At 39.1% G+C, this 17164-nt stretch overlaps 1 protein-coding gene across 2 annotated transcripts; it reads left to right on the top strand.

Annotated features, from left to right (window-relative positions):
• Positions 1-9344: 9344 nt before the first annotated feature.
• Positions 9345-14607, top strand: col10a1a (collagen, type X, alpha 1a). Of its 2 annotated transcripts, none has more exons than XM_027030864.3 (3): positions 9345-9432; positions 9935-10076; positions 12237-14607. In XM_027030864.3, the coding sequence occupies exons 2-3, from the start codon at positions 9950-9952 to the stop codon at positions 14054-14056; spliced, it is 1947 nt and encodes a 648-aa protein (XP_026886665.3). In that variant the 5' UTR covers positions 9345-9432; positions 9935-9949; the 3' UTR covers positions 14057-14607. The 2 variants fall into 2 exon arrangements, with proteins under 2 accessions (XP_026886665.3, XP_026886664.3); XM_027030863.3 differs by having other exon boundaries at positions 12222-14607.
• The last annotated feature ends 2557 nt before the right edge of the window (positions 14608-17164 follow it).

Here is a 17164-nt window from a genome sequence, read left to right as displayed (position 1 = left end):
TGGTCATTTTACACACGAGGAAACAGGATAGATGCAAAAATCAACACAGAACAAATCATGGTAAAAAAAAAAACAGACATGGGTCCCTTTTTATAAATACCACAGACAGAGGAGAAGGGAAAACAGAAAGATTCTTTCCTTTTGCTTTTCCAAATATAAAAACACAGGATTTGAGATGTGAGTTTACCTCAAAACATATATATCAAATTTATTTTAACACTTGTCAATGGCAAAAACCCTGAAGGTGCCCTGAAAGGAAAACAGTTGTGTTTGCAAACATATACAGTACACAGTGAGGTGCATTGCAATCACAGTGGTGCCTTTGCTCAGTGGTACAGTGCTTCTGAGAGATCATTATTAAAAGAAGCTTTGCATTACTGAGACTCTGATGTAAAAAAAAAAAAAAAAAAAAAAAAAGGTGTACGAACCACAATGTGTCTCCCATTCTGAAAATAATATGCTCACAGATTACTTTATCACTCTTTTCAAGCTGAGCGGAACAAATGTAAACAACAGAAAATGTTAATATACCATATTAAAAGATAAAGACGCACTTTATGTTCAGGTGCTTTATGGTAAAAGCAAGCCAAATGCTGGCAAAATCAGGTAGCTACATACAGATTAATATGGAAAGATGAAGAGAAAGTGCATTATGGGCATTTTTAGAAAACCAGCCACAAACGACTGAGCTGTCTCTTCTGACGCATTTTTCTGGTTCTTAGTGGTTGCACAGAGACAGGGACAATCTCAATTTGCAGCCATTGGCTAGCAATAATGGTAAGGTTGCAGGGCTGCCTTAAAGATAGAACCTGCTTTAATTTCTAGTTTCCGTAAAGAAACTAATGCTATAGCTGAGTGGAATGAGTATATGAATAAATAGCTTTAAGGATGATCAAAACATCTATTTTTCGACTGCTATAAGCAACACTGTCATTTCCTCAGCTTTCTTTACCTTTGGTTTGGGAGACACGCCGACAGAGGAGAGTAACTGCGTGGACCACTGGAAGCACCAGGGGGATGGGCAAAGACCACAGGCTCCACCACCCTGCACCCTGGCACTGAGCCAGGGGCCTCGGGCTACAGGGCAGTGTGTAGCGTAAACCCACGGGGCAGACAGGGCTCACTCCCAATACATCCTGCACACACTGGTCTTTTTTACCGCTACTGAAGTGGGAACCGCTCGCTGCAACCGACAACAGCTCTTTTGTCTGCGACAAGACAATAAGAAGCTCGCTCACAACAAAGAAGAATATTGGGTCCATGACACTAAGATCTGGAGAGACCTGCTATTAAAGCAGTTTTTTGTATATCATTTTAATTGCATAATAGCCGCGTCATTTATCATATTTATGCTATTTGCAGGGTGCTCTAAAGAGGGAAACGTAATTAGACAATGAAAACATTGGACAGGTTTGCACACTTTCACTGGCTGGGAACATTTGTGCAACTGCTCTTGGCCCCTTGGTGGGCAATCAGATGTATTTAGGGAGTGAGTTAATATAGATTTAAGAAAAGACTGCAATTCTGCACTGGACTTCAAGTCAACTAGAAACCTGTTTGCCTGTATTATTAACCCAATTAGCTGTACTATTGGCAGTAATAACTCCATATAATATTTAGTTGATGTCTATAGCAAAATACCTGCATCACGTCATCACTGTTGAGCCTTATAGCATTTAAACTTGGACTGGACGTTGATCAGCGTTTTTTGCTTCACCTCCTTCGCCTCATCTCTCTGCCCCTTTAACATTTAACCAACTTGACCTCTTGCTGTGTTTGTGGCAAGTATTTTGCAGTTTATGACTTCAGAATGTATATGTGCAAGCAGTATAGTATAGAGTAATGTGAGGTGTGGCTCTTCAACTAGCTGTGCCTTGAACTTGTAAACCTGAGTACATGCCCAGCTAAATTAGCTCTCCTTTAGTGCACGTCATTCATCCTTCTGGGAGCAACTCCAAGCACTTGTGCTGACTAATCAGACCTGCATATTGGCGACTGCCTTTAGTTCTGCTATGGTCTGAATCTTCCCTTAGCTTCTAAACAAGATCTCGCAACGTTATAAAACAGCCCCTTTCTTGTAGAAATCCTGAATTATGCTGTGATGCTTGATATTTGATGCTTGCTTACCCACTTAATGCTGTTCTTTTGACCTAAACCCCTCTGGATGTAAATATGTGGATTAAGGTCATCTGGAATTTAAGATTTATGATTAAATTGTCTGAGCTCAAACTCTTAGAAACTCACCATCACACATATAGTAATTATATATTCAGTCCTCTGCACGTGCTCCCTTCCCAGAATACATATTGGGCTCAGGCAGCTTTTGTTTATCTGCATCAGTTCATATTCACTTCACCAGTTCAGATTTACTGCATCAGTTCAAATTCACTGCAACAGCTCTGATTTACGGAATCAGTTCAGACTGACTAGATTTTAAGTTTGATCAAATATGCAGGTTGATTCAGATATTCTCATCACATCCACATCAAAAATTTTTATTTCAAAATAATTTTTTTGTAATGGTGAATTGCCCAGTTTTACACCTCTAACAACTAGAAAATTAGACCCCATTGTCACAATTAACTAGAGCCTTAATTAGAGCAATGAAAGTTAAAAAAGAAACACAGAGTGAAAAAAATTAAAGCACTACTTGTTTGTAATTCTTACAGCACCCCAGTCTACGCAGGTGGAATGGGATGATATGTGTTGGTTATTAAACCCTAAAATAATATATTGATTGTGACAGTTGACAGAATGAATCCTACTCAAGATTTTTTAAAAATCTTAATCAAAATCAAAGGCAAGCTAGCTTGATTTATGAATGTGTAGCTTTGGTCTACTCTTGTATTATCATAGCATACAGAACGTGGACATTATATTTACATAATATAATATTACATAATATACTGCCACATACACCTCTTGGTCTATTTCAGCAACGATTCAGACAAGTTTAAACACCTCAGTGACAGCAATGATTGCACATTGCTGTCTGAAGCTAATCTTCACCCACTGATCTCATGTTAATATAGCTGGAGAAGACTGGGTGGATGTCGTTTATAAAGCACACAGCTCATAATCTAAGGCTCTAGCACATTTCTGGCCTTTAATTTGCAAAAGGGTGTTTCAGAAACGTCATGGAACTTTAGGCATAATGGAGAGTAAACATATAGATTACAGTGGGTTTCCGAATTAAAAGAATATAATTTGGTTAATTTCAATGGAACAAACCGCAAGGCTGAAAGCTATAAATGGGGTTTAACAATGATGAAAATGTTCAGAATCGGTTAAAGGTTTGACTTTGTTTTAAATAGCTCACTGAATACAATGACTCAAGCCAGCAAACTTCAACCTTCATCTACAGTAGGAAACGCATAGTTGCCCCTGCTGGTTTTCAAGCAAGGCATGGAAATGGGTCTGGTGTGATAGAAGTCTGTGGCACCCTACACATGCACGCACGCACACACACACACACACACACACACACACACACACACACACACACACACACACACACACACACACACACACACACACACACACACACACACACACATATACACACACACATGTTCACAGGCCTTTCATGGACCTTTCAGTCATTGTAGCAACCTGGTTTATTTATACCATATTAATACATGATAACATAGAGAACCGAAGGTCCCATACCAATACACTATTAAATTGTGTGTCTGGCATATTTTGGAAGTAACCTAAACAACTGACCAGTCTGATTGTCACTGGACATCTCAAAAGTGGTCATGAAGGATAAAGAAAACTTGTTTAAGGTGCTTGAGGTTGGGCTTACTGGTTTGGCACAAACACAAAGAATCCTTTGTTAGTTTCATGGCTATATTTTGGGGCAAGCCTTTGAGGTGTAGAAAATTAAACAGAGCAAGAAAATATTTCAAAGGCGATTTGTTTGCAATTGTCTGTTCTAAGTTGGAATGTTGGTAGCAGAGGAAGTCTGAAGTCTCTTTTCCACCAATTGCTGTATATCTACCAAACATAACTTACTGAAGGCGTGAGGCCCAAGAGCCTGGCAAGAATGTTCCAGTTAATGGTTTGTGTTTCCCTATTTACCCACCATTTACCCACAACTGCCTCTATTTAGCCACAAATGACCTCCTTTGAATTTATAAACATATTACTACAAATAGCTGAGGTATCTTTTGAAACCAAAGATAAACACCTTAAAAGTGCATTCACTTTGTGTGTGTACAAGTGTCTAAATTCGTAGCGATGGCTTAAATTTCAAAGCAAAAGAACAACATCGCATTTAGAAATGTTTGAATCCGCAAATGGTTGCTAAGTCTTATCATAAACATCCCTGTGTTGCTACTCGGACTGCATTGTGCTGTTAAAGAAAGAGAAATCTCGGAAGTGATGACGTATTATTATTATGTGGGAAAGAAGGGAGAGTCTTAAATGTGGATCCTGATTGCAAAAAGGCCTTCAGCTGTTATAACTGAAGTGCAGCTCTGGCACAGCTGAAATTACAGATGTGACTCTCAGAGGTTGAAGCCATATAGCCGAAGCAGAGTACAGTAAAGAGCTCTCAGATTAGCCCAAACTTTCTGCTGAGAATCTGTCTGCACATCCAGATCCCAGCGGTCCATGGCTGTCTTGGTTTGCTGTATTTGTACACCAGTACACACTTTATCTACTGAATGGTTGAATCAGATTTGGCCTCTTTTAGTTTTTTAAAATTTATTTTAAAGATGTACAGCTTTGTAGATGACTCTCTGGTGGACAGGTCCATACAATTTTTATTTGCAAAGGACTCAGACTTTCACATTTAGTGCTGTGGGCTCCATACTGGCAGTGGTGAGTTCAAGGCCTATCTAGCAGGTTACTGCTCACATCTGTAAAACAACCACACATCTCAGTGTAATGGCCACTATTATTTGATAGAGCAATAATACTGTACAAGTGTTAGGAAACTGATGCCAGATAGTCTATTTCATGTGTTTCAAGTTCATGAGTTCCAAAGACTGTTATATTACATTCTTTAATCACAGCATATACCAGAAATGTATAAAAAATTAATGTACAACCCCCCAAAAATTTCCTGAATATTAGTCTATCACCTTTTCTCAAAATATATATGTCCCTGTTATAATACAATTTAACTCAGAATTAATAATGTAAGAATGTAGCATTCTTAAATGCAAGATATTATTTTTAGGCATCATAGTTAAGTATAAGATTCCACTACTGGCATTTATGTTCTGACAAGAATAAATGAAAGGGAAACAAAACCAATGAAGAGGTTTATTTAGCTCCTATTCCAATAAATGATACAATGACTGGCAAGCCATAAAGGGGGGTGGTGGGGGGTGTATATGATAAAGTAAAACTCTAAGATAGAGGACCAGACACATGTCCCAGGAAGAAAGAGCCTTGTTATATTCAAAACATGCAGAGCAGTACATGCCAGCCAGTTGTGATCCTTCTTCATATCTGATTCACTTTTTATTTCTGAAGGTTTTTAATAACTTTAGCTTTTTTATGCTCACCTCATTGACACTGGTCCTTCTACGCACTCATTTCTTTTTGCTGTGAATTCACAATTGCCTCTGTGATTTGGTTTCACGACGTTCAACCAACCAATCAACCGTTAAGTTACTGAGTGCATGCGCAGTGTGTCTGTAAGTTTTGACAACAACTGAGTTTCATGAAAGGCTGCCTAGCAATAATTGTAGCCATGAGGTTAAATGTCATGAGAATTCAAACTGGGGACACACTTCCACTGCTTTTAAATACCACCCCAGAGACGGGCCTCACCTCCACACACATTTCTAGATACTTGTTTTTGCAACCTTATAATTTCAACCAACTCTGAGAAGTCCCCATCCACCCTCCCATTCATAAAACTCAAACTACCTCTTAGTGGTGCAGTAAGTTTATTGAAAGCTTAAATTTGTATCCCAATCTAGATGGGTTATCTTTAGTGCTCTCATTCTGTTGTATCTTGCATCAACCAGCAATTACAACTTGTTCTCCACTTGGGTGTGGGAGACCTGTGCTAGGCGGGAAGCGAAACCAGAAACATATTTTCTTGAGTCCTGAAATACAAAATGAGTCCATCTGGTTTTCCAGGCATTGCTAGAATCATATATTGCTCAAGAAAGAAATACAGTATTGAGACGTTGTGTTTCCTAACGTTAAAGATAGAGCACTAGTGTCATGGTGCAGATCCAAGTTACAGGTATTATCAGTTTTTTTTCATAAGGGTTATCAGTTATTCATTAAGGCTACAGCACTGTCTAAAACAGACATTTTCAAACCATTTTAACATATGAAAAAACTCTACCCCAATGATTTCTGACTGACATTTACATGATAAATGTCATGGAATTTCTTTGCTTGTCAAAGTAATACTCCAGCAATGCTCTAATCTAATCTCTATTTACTGTATCTGTAGCATGTAGATGACTATGATGGACCATAATTTCAATGTGTTTTCCTGTACTTAGAAAAGAATAGAAACCTCTGTTGATATTATGATATGAGACATGCTTATACTGTAACCCAAGACAGCGGCATCTGCCCTTAGGGTCCAATTATAAGTGTCTTTCATGTTGACACATTTTTCCTTTCTTTTCTAAATCTAAATGCCATCTGTGGTAATCAACCATGATGTGCTAGTTATGGCAGATACAGATTTGGTTTAAAAAAAAATCTAATTAATGAGCTAATGTTACACCTCTTGATTCATACTGTAGCTGGTAAAATGGAGTCACATTTGTGTTGTTAAATTTTTAATAATGGCCATTTCTCTCTTATAAAGGATTTCATCGACCACATCAAAACACTCAAGTGCAGTAATGACTTCAGCAGACTCACATGAGTCCCTCCAAACTATATATTTCACTTATTCCTGAATCTAGACTCATAGAGAAGTCCAAAACTGAGAATACCCAGAATACCCTTCACTCTGGTTTATCCCTAATATAGCTCAAAGCAGTACATGTCATCAAAACATTGTACTATGTGTATGGGGCACAGATCTGATGGCACTAATTTTTACATCTGAAATGAATCAGATGAAGTGGCATTTATCAGCTGTAAACGTTTTTGCTTAGAGAGAATACAACCAATGAATGACAGCTGTGTTTCACAGTGCTTGCTTTTCACAGTTTTTTAAATGTAGAAAGACTGAAATGAACAAATAAACATAAAAAAGACTCCACCCATTCCTGCTCTGTCATTAAAGTAAATGTTAGTAGCATTTGGAGTCTCAAGTCTCCCTTGTGGGTTGTAAACACAAACTTAGTTTAAAAGAAAATGTTTGCAGGGGACAGGCATAAACAACCCATTTTGAAAGGAACACTGGCAGACGAGAGTGTTCAACACTTCTTAAATCTAGTCCCGTTGAATGCAATGGATAAATTATACACCACACAGAAAGGTGGAGAAAAAAAACATACAAAATGACAATGATGGAGGGAGAGAGGTAGTCACTTGAGAAGCTGGCAGCTGCTATTCATGTCTTTTACAGGGTTGAATCCAGGCCCCCTTGGTGTCTCACATTATCAACCAGAGCAACACAGTGCGCAATGAAGGCAGGGGAATGAGAGAAGTGCTTTTTCACACGCAGAGCATGCTCAAACAATACTTCTCAAGTGCATTTATATTTCAAGTATTTAAGTACAGTGTATGTTGAGACAGCATTTTGGAAAATTGCACTTGATTGAGTCTAATTCTGAAAATTGTGGATGTTGAAGCAGGTTGTACGGAACGTTTAATAATACATTATGTGACAGAAATCTCCATCATCTGAAGCACAGGGAACTTCCACACCACCTGATCTTTCCACTTCATTACTTTTAACACAAATATGCATACAGGCATGTAGAAACAGAATTTCAAGTGGGAAGCTGATTTTATATGTATTACAAAGATTGCTAAAGATACAAAAGAAAAAAAAAGCAGAGAAAGAGCACAGATGGTCGTGCTTCCAGGTCGCTTTATGGAGATTTCTGTAGAGCATTAGTATTGTGTGCCCTACGTAACCAAAAATATTCAACTACAGGAACAGCACAAGCAAGTCATTTGCATAGGAGAGTGGTGTAGATTAGAATATATTATTGGATTGGGGAATAAGGGATGATAAAAGGGCAGCTGCTTCAAGAGACACTTGATGAGGAACACACTGATTCAAAAACCATATTTTCCCTTACACACTTTTAAGTACAGCATGGGACTGTGCGCCCCCTAGTGGATGTGGGTGACACGTCCTCACACAACATTCACTGAACTCAATAAATCAAGCCAATGTGAGATGTTTTCCAGAGCATCTGTTCATATCTTTATTAGCTGTTTCTAGGTTTAAGTACTCACAAAAATACACAAGTAAAAGACTATAAACTCCTATGTCAAAAATAGTAAATGTAATGAATGCCTCACTATACTCCAGACAGACAAGCCAACCATAGCCCAAGAAGCTTCTGTATCCACCCTGAGTCTGGAAAGAAGGCAAAATTTGTTTACTGGTGGTCAGAGAGTTTATTACTCTTAATTTTGATTGTTGTGATGTAAAACCAAATGGTGAACTAGGCTCAGCTCTTGCCAGTTTAATCCTTCTACTGGACCCACTGTTTTATTGACCTTTTTGTGGGAGTGATTGAAGTGGACCAGACAGTCAAAAATGGTGACAGATTTGTTTATCTCATGGCCAAATGTTTCAGTATAAAATTGGAAATGTAGTCACAGTTGTCAACACCATTTTTGTGAAGCATGTATACACATGCTTTTATATGCTAAACATATGCTGGCAAAACATTCGGTGAGAATACCTTTACACAGAACAAAAAGAACATGTACTTAAAATGTTCTTTCTAGTCTTTAACTTTATTAGCTAAAGATGAGGGAGTCACGTTAAGCTGTTGAATGCATGACTGTATGCAAATAATGTTTTATTTGTACAAAGAAACATATCAAAATATATACAATAAGCACAATAAAGACATATATTTTTTAGCAGTTAATGTGCATGTCCTCAAAACCAGAAACCACAAGTACAAATGGGTTAGAATCCATCGAACACATTCACAGAATACATGTGCAATTACACTGGCTACATGCAGACAAATGTAACAATTTTACCTGAATTCATCAAGCCACTTTTTACTTATGAGGGGAAATTTGTCTAATCACAGCTCCACCTGCTCAAAAGCAAACAGGCATCGTGAAGTGTCATGCCAAGATTGGGCAGATCTGCCTCCTAATTACAGTGTAGCTAAGAGGAGGGAGGTACTAGGTGCTTTTTTTAATGATGCAGCAGCCAGCTATGGTATAAATACCATCATCATTGTAGTGGAGGCCAGCAGATGCTCTAACTTGCTCCTAGCACAAGGATATACAGCAGTGGGGGCCGCAGTGGTGCTGACTATTTTTATTTAATTTATTTGGAACTTAAGCATGCCGGTATGTATCATGTATGTCTGTGTGTGTGTGTGTGTGTGTGTGTGTGTGTGTGTGTGTGTGTGTGTGTGTGTGTGTGTGTGTGTGTGTGTGTGTGTGTGTGCGTGCATCCCTCTCTCTATTTTCCTTTTTCTCTCTGGAACTTTTCATTATGGCTAATTATGTCTTTACTATGAGAAATAACAGTCAGTGACAGGTGCAGGGAAATGCTATATTTAAAATGTTTTTAATGTACTTGGATATGAGAACATATTTTTCCAAATTGTACTTCAAATCCCTTCATCAAAAGTAGCCACCAGTTAGACAATACAGAGCACAATGTTTTCAAATAGGTCTGCTCTTTTTTTAATTAATCCTGATGTTTTTCCTTCCAGTTTGTTGCTTTTTCTGCTCCAATATTTCTACATACAATTAAAAGAGATCCAAAAAAAGTTAATCCACAAAACTTAACTTCTGCTCTGTTGTTCAAGATGAACTAATCACATTGTATGTCCTCAATCCACAGATTTAACCTCAGAAAATGGATCTACGAGTAGCAAGCATCCTTCTCCTCCTGGTGGCACTGGTGGCTGCCCATGGCGAGAGATATGTTGTCAAGAAAGTGATGAAAGCTCCTCAGTACCAGCCTTATTCAGTCAAAAGCCATGGTATGTGTTACTTCAAAACTTTATATATATATATAGTATATGTACTGTTAAAATCATAAGGTTATGTTCTTTCCTAATTCAAAGCATATCTAAAAAATAAAGTTGCAATTAGCCAATGAACATAAAAGCATATGCTTGAATTTGAGATGGAAATTCATTGTCACAGTTGGTTACAGCAAAGCACTGGATCACCAAATGGTGTTAGCTTTTCTGTCTTCAGCTCTCAATAGCAGCACAGGCTTAGATTTATGTTATATCCAGAGATTCAGTATATGCCTAAAAACTCTCAAGGGAATTTGAGACTGTGGAAGACAAGCCCTGTTGATAATACAAACTACTGTTATACAATTAGGTGTTTTAGGGAACAACAAATAGAGATTTAAACCAGTAGTCTCATGCATCACTTCTGTCTTCCTAAAATAAACTCTTGAAGAAACACAGCACTGAACATTTGAACGTGTTTTTCTAATACTGAACTTAGGAAGGACTTGTTCAGTTGTATCTTTCATGAGAGAAGGAAATAACAAACATTTGGTTTGTTTTTTGAGCTTACCAGTTTATTACCTAAAAACTTCATGCTGGATAGACTGGATTAGGAACAAGATTCACAGAAATAAAAATAGATATTTGTATTTATCAGCAAGAGATATACATGATCACACTTATGGTGTAGGATATGCAAATGTGTTAATTTAGTGACATTTAAGAGAATTAGTACTATAGACATATGACAGCAACAAAAAAGAATATGAATGACCTCTCCACTGGAATAACAGGCTTGTAACATGTAATGTAAAAATAATTTAATTGGATGTGTCACAATGACAGCTGTTTTGGTCATAATAACCAAGGACTTTACACACCAGTGTGTGTGACCATATCAAGTCACTCATAAAACCTGGGGCCTCAGTTTAATTCTCTTTTACTGTAAATGCAATGCAATATGTTTGAAAATCCAGTGCAAAGTGCTACTGACTTTAGGGAGGCTGAAAGCAGAAATTTATACTTTTGATTTATGATTTTCCAGACTTATAAAAGACTATAAATCTAAGCTTGCTGTTATTAACTAATGATTTTAAAAATCAGTTGCAGAACTAACAAATAAAGCCAATAAACAAAGTTTATTATACTTTATACTTTCACAGTGCAGTAGTAGGTCTCACAGCAATCAAACAACAGCTCTGTCAGTCTGGTTGTGGAAAAACTAACTCATGCTTCTACCCTGGCACAGGTTGCCACTACGTCTTCTTGCTCTACCAGCCGCGCTGTGTTGTTGAGCACTCAGTGTGCACTTGTCTCTCTCATCCAAGTTCAATGACATCCCCAAGCACCTCTGACCAGAGGCTGAGAACTGAACCTGATTCTCATTCACAGTGGGATTAGGAGTGCCCTCGGGGCCTAGAAATATCAGACCTACACGCTAGTCATCTCAGAAGCAGCAGAGAATATGCAGGGCTCATATATAACGCATCTTATGGGTGGGATCAAATCATGCACAAAACATGTTACTTCACATAAATTAATTAACATAAGATTAATTAACATGTATCCCGACCATAAGATGCATCGTATGCATTTAAATTATGTCTAATCAACTGCCTTGACTTCAAGCCACCAATGCTTTTCACTATTCTTATAAAGTGACACTTCTGATATTTGCAGCAGATGGTGTTATAAACTTACTTACTTTAACTGAAAACAGACAAAAGCTATTATAATACATACTGGCTCTGCATACAATTTTAAAAGGAAATTGGGACAAATTAATTGCTATAAGGTTATTACCTCGTGGCAATTATTTGTTTCATTGCATTCAGCTAAACAACATTTTCCTGCAGGAGATCCTTATAAATACTGGAAGACAAAATACCCATAGGAAATTATTTAAAATATATTAAAAGCTTGTATTATGTGTTATGAGTGAAAAGTATTTGTTTGTGGAATGCATTAATATTTGCAATCTTGATGCAAGAATGTGGAAAGAATTGATTATGAGAATGATAATAAACAATATAGCTGGCAAAGATATGCATAGACCTACAATGGTTTTGTGTTTAGTATCATATAATGACTTAATATGTCAAGAAATCATTTGGAAGCTTATTAACAATTTTGCCACTAAGATACATTTAAATGTCCTTACAGTTGTTCCTCTGGCAGGTGAGCAAGGTCCCCCAGGTGAGCCAGGCATACCTGGAGCTCCTGGACCCCCAGGACCCCCAGGAGAGAGTGCTGAAGGACTGCCAGGACCTCAGGGACCACCTGGACCACCTGGACCTGCTGGCTACTCAGCACATGGAAAACCAGGAACTCCAGGTGGGCCAGGCAAACCTGGTGTACCAGGTGCACCTGGAGATAAAGGAGAGCCTGGCACACCAGGTCCTCAGGGACCAAGGGGACCACATGGATCTCCTGGTATCCCTGGTCCTGCAGGTATATCTGCAACTGGCAAACCTGGACCAGCAGGTCTGCCTGGAGCAATGGGACCAAGAGGAGAGACAGGTCCTAAGGGGCATCCAGGTGTATCTGGGCAGCCAGGACAGAAAGGAGAGAGGGGAATTGGTATTCGGGGACCACCTGGTGAGAGGGGGCCATCTGGGACTATGGGACCTGCAGGGGCACCTGGTCAGCCTGGCATTGGTAAACAAGGTAAACCTGGATACCCAGGTGAGCCAGGTAAGTCTGGCTCACCTGGTCGAGATGGGGAACCAGGTGCTATGGGACCACCTGGACTAAAAGGCCAAAGTGGATCTCCTGGAATTGGAATTCCAGGTAAACCAGGTGAAAATGGTGCTCCAGGTATGCCTGGTACTTCTGGCCCTAAAGGTCATCAGGGAGCCAGTGGAGCACCTGGTGCTCCTGGCATTCCAGGTTATGGTAAGCCAGGTGCACCTGGTATTAAAGGTGATACTGGTCCCGTAGGTAGCCCAGGTGTAACAGGTCAGAAAGGTGAGCCAGGTGCTAAGGGTCCCACTGGATATACAGGTGCAACTGGTCCCATGGGTCCAACTGGTGCTCAAGGACCAAGAGGTTTTCAAGGAGAAAGGGGGGCTACAGGTGAGAAGGGTGTACCTGGTGCAATGGGATCTCCAGGCTTAAAGGGGCATAAGGGAGATCAGGGGGCACAAGGTGTTGAAGGCAAACAAGGTTACCCAGGTGCAACAGGCCAACCAGGCCCAAGAGGAGCTACAGGTGGTCCAGGTAGCAAAGGAGATATTGGCCATACAGGTCCAACTGGTGCTCCAGGAGCACCTGGGCCTGTTGGACCTAAGGGTATTACAGGACATTCTGGGCCAGCTGGCGAGCGAGGCCCTGAGGGTGCCCCAGGAGCAAGAGGACCCACTGGTCCTCCTGGGCCATCAGGACCAGCTGGTCTAAAAGGTCACCCTGGTCTCCCTGGTCTCCCTGGCCCTGCAGGTATCACTGCTAAAGGAGCTTCTGGACCTCAAGGTCCATCTGGACCTCCTGGGGCTGATGGAGCTCCTGGGGAAAATGGACCACCTGGTCCTCCTGGCCTACCTGGTCCTCCTGGTGAGGTAATTTTTGAAAAGGGCCCGGCACCGGCTGCCATCATGCTCAAGACGCCAATGTCTGCATTTACTGTGTCAATTCTGACACCTTATCCTCCATCTGGGACCCCCATTAAGTTTGATCACATTGTTTACAACTCAGATCATCACTATGATCCTGAAACAGGTCTCTTTACCTGCCAGGTTCCAGGAATTTATTATTTCTCCTACAGCATGCATGTGAATGGAGCAAATGCTTTGGTGGCACTGTACAAAAACAGTGATCCCGTTATGTTCACCTACGATGAGTACAACAAGGGTTTCCTCGATCAGATGTCAGGTAGTGTTGTCCTTCATCTTAATGAGCAAGACACAGTTTATGTTCAGGTCCCCGATGATGAGGCAAATGGCGTCTTTGCCGCTGATAATGTCCACTGCTCTTTCAGTGGCTTCCTGATCGCCTCTACGTGATACGGTAGTAAGACCATATCATATCTTCTAAACCCTCTTGCTATTTCTCAAACAAGAAAAAAATGGCATGTTTAATTAAACAGGCTTTTACTCAGTGTTGAGAAATAGAAGCATCTTGACTTGAAAATTCCAAGTAGTGGGTGCCAATAAGAAGGACATTATACAACAGGTTATCAGGGAGAGAAAGGCAGTTAAAAGGCCTGAACAGTTATCTTTATTTTCTTTTGAGGGTGAAGAAAGCATGTGAAGTTTAATGATTATTTCTTGTCCTGACAATTGCTTTTCATTTGTTTATTTTATCACAGAGGGTGGTTTAAATTTTTATCTGTTTTTTAACCTTGTTATTGGTGACTTTAATACCTTGTTGGTTACAAAAAGAGAATGTTGTTCCTGACATCCTTGCATCTGACTTGAATATTATGAAATGGTCAAATTGATCATAAAGAAACACACCAGACAAACTAAACACTTAATGTTTTCCAAATGTGTTATGCATAAAAAATACCTGTGCTTTATAAACCATAATGACTGAAATAAACTGTCTTAAAGAATTTTGGTTTGCTCTGATGATTTGGCTTGCTACCATAAGTAAAACAACATACAATACATACAAATAACAAGACATTCTATTCAAATGAAACATAATATAATCAAACTACAAATACTTATAATATGCCCCCTTTTGTCCAAAGAGGCATAATAAGTATCTAACATTTACGCATCTTTCTAAGACTTTACACATCATCTTTCTAGTCAATTGTTTATTCTTTCAATAGGGATAAACCAATGTTTTTGATTTGTTTTTGAAAGATAAAGTACAAATACTGAAACCATAATTATATCTGATTGTGCTGGATTAAGCCAAATAGGTTCTCAGGGAATATATTTAGTTGGTTTGAGTGTATATAATCTAAACAATGGGTGAAGTAGGGAATATTCCTTGGTGAGCAAGTTATGCCAGTCCCATCAACCTTGGGGAGACAAGTCAAACAGAAGCCACTGGGTGGGGTTTAATCAAGCAACTGGTAGCCCCAAGCCACAGGCAGACGGAGGCACCGCGATCATATGAGGAGACTGTGGTCGAGTTGAAAGAATCGGAGTGAGAGGAGCTATTCCTATCTTAGGGCAAGCAGTGCTTTTCCTTGTGAGAAAAACATGAGATGGAAACCACAGGCTACAGGCAATCATCCAAAAGGCACATCCAGTGCACAACCTAGGAACCAGGATACTGGATGAAAACACACCCTTCTTGTGGCTCCTAGATTAATCTGGGAATATAGAAACTGCATGGTTTAAAATTGGTTTTAACTGCTGTGGTGTACTAAAAACACACCAGTGGTGTCTGTTGTCATCTCATTTATACTTAGAAAGCACTTGAGCTTTTATGGGTTAGGGAAAGGAGATGTTTTTTTCCATGGATTGAGAGAAAAATGTCAAATCTATATACCTTATAGCTGAAACCTTTGTAATTTCTAGTCCAAGTATAAAGTGAGGGAAGTAAATAGGAAGCATAGAAACCCTATATAACTTTAATCATTCATGCAAACCCTATTGTATAGGTTTAATATGGCTAAGTTTTACTTACAAAATGTTCACATTTTTGTTAATTTTCAACTACATCCCATCTATTGCACTAACTCAGCATAAAGTAAAAACAAATTAGAACAGGGGTTTCTCATTGCAGTCTCATAGTGAGCGGCACTGTACAATACACTCTTTTCTGGATCCAACCCCTCACTTTCAATCAAGTTAACTTAGGTATGTTAGAGAAGAGGAAACAACAACAAAAAATCAGTTTAAATCCAGGGAAGGATGTGAGTTCAATATCTGTAAGTCAGAATATTTAGATATCAGATAACAACTTGTTTCAATTAACATAAAAATAAAACATATTGTAATATAAATAAAAAATAGATAATAGTGCATGTTCTGTATACAGTATAATGCTTTTGCATGGGGTAACAAAATACAATTTATAGCAAGTAATATACAATTTATCTGCCCATCTACAAACCGTATGCCTACTGTCATTGTCTACTCATCACTGGAAGTGAAAGGAGCACTCCAGTATACTGTGTACACACAGGCTTAAGTATGTTATTTTGCAATGTGATACATGTAATGCCTTGAATGTTAAATGCTATTGTCATATTTCCTCTCCTCTTCCCAGCATTGATGGGACATAAGAAATCTCAGATACTCAGATACAATTTAAATTATAAATGGCTTTGTAAAATGTATAAAGTGTAGTGTTTCAAAAGTACAAGATTTGTGTTGAGTGCCTCTTGGAGTTCTTAGTAATACTTGAGATAATATACAACTAAAGATAATCTAGAAGCTGATTTTTGCAAAATGGGAATCTATTGACTAAAGGTATGGGGAATAGAACTTGTACACTTAAAAAACATTAAAGATTGAAAATAATTCTTCAGACAGATCTTCAAGCTGTTGCTGTCTAGATCCATCACATCACCATGTCTGAAGTCTGCCACAATCATTCCAATGCCAAAAAAAAAAAAGACTTGCTTCAGCAGTCTCTACAACTACCATCCTGTGGTACACTAGTCATTATGAAGTGTTCTGAGACGGTGGTCCTGTAGCACATAAAAGCTGTCTCCAACCCATCTTCTACCCACACAGGTTTGCCTACAGAATGAATAGCCATACCCCTAACCCCTTCTCACAGCACTGACCCAACTCCCTCAGCTCCACCTTCAAAATGGGGAATCTGAACAGACTCGTCACTGAACCTCCTAACCTCGGACCCAGTAACCTGCCTGCTAAGCGATCGACAACTTTCTGACTAAACACCCTCAGACCAATAGACTAAAGCCTCCACCTCTTCTCCACCCTTACACCCTGCACTGGTGCCCCACTGTACATTCATGACTGTGCTCCAGTCAATACCATCAACACCACAACTTGCAGATGACACAACTGTGGATGGACTCATCTCAGAAGAAGACCATAAAGCATACATGGATAAAGTCCAATAACTGCCAGCATGGTATTCTGTGAATAATAGCATCCTGAACTCATCAAAAAAAACAAAAGAACTCATAATGGACTTCTGGAAGAACAGTGTAATCCTTTATCCATTATACATCA

This window comes from Electrophorus electricus, chromosome 10 (assembly GCF_041902795.1).
Source record: "Electrophorus electricus isolate QZ-2024a chromosome 10, ASM4190279v1, whole genome shotgun sequence".
Classification (NCBI taxonomy): Eukaryota; Metazoa; Chordata; class Actinopteri; order Gymnotiformes; family Gymnotidae; genus Electrophorus; species Electrophorus electricus.
This window is presented reverse-complemented; position numbering and strand designations above follow the sequence as displayed.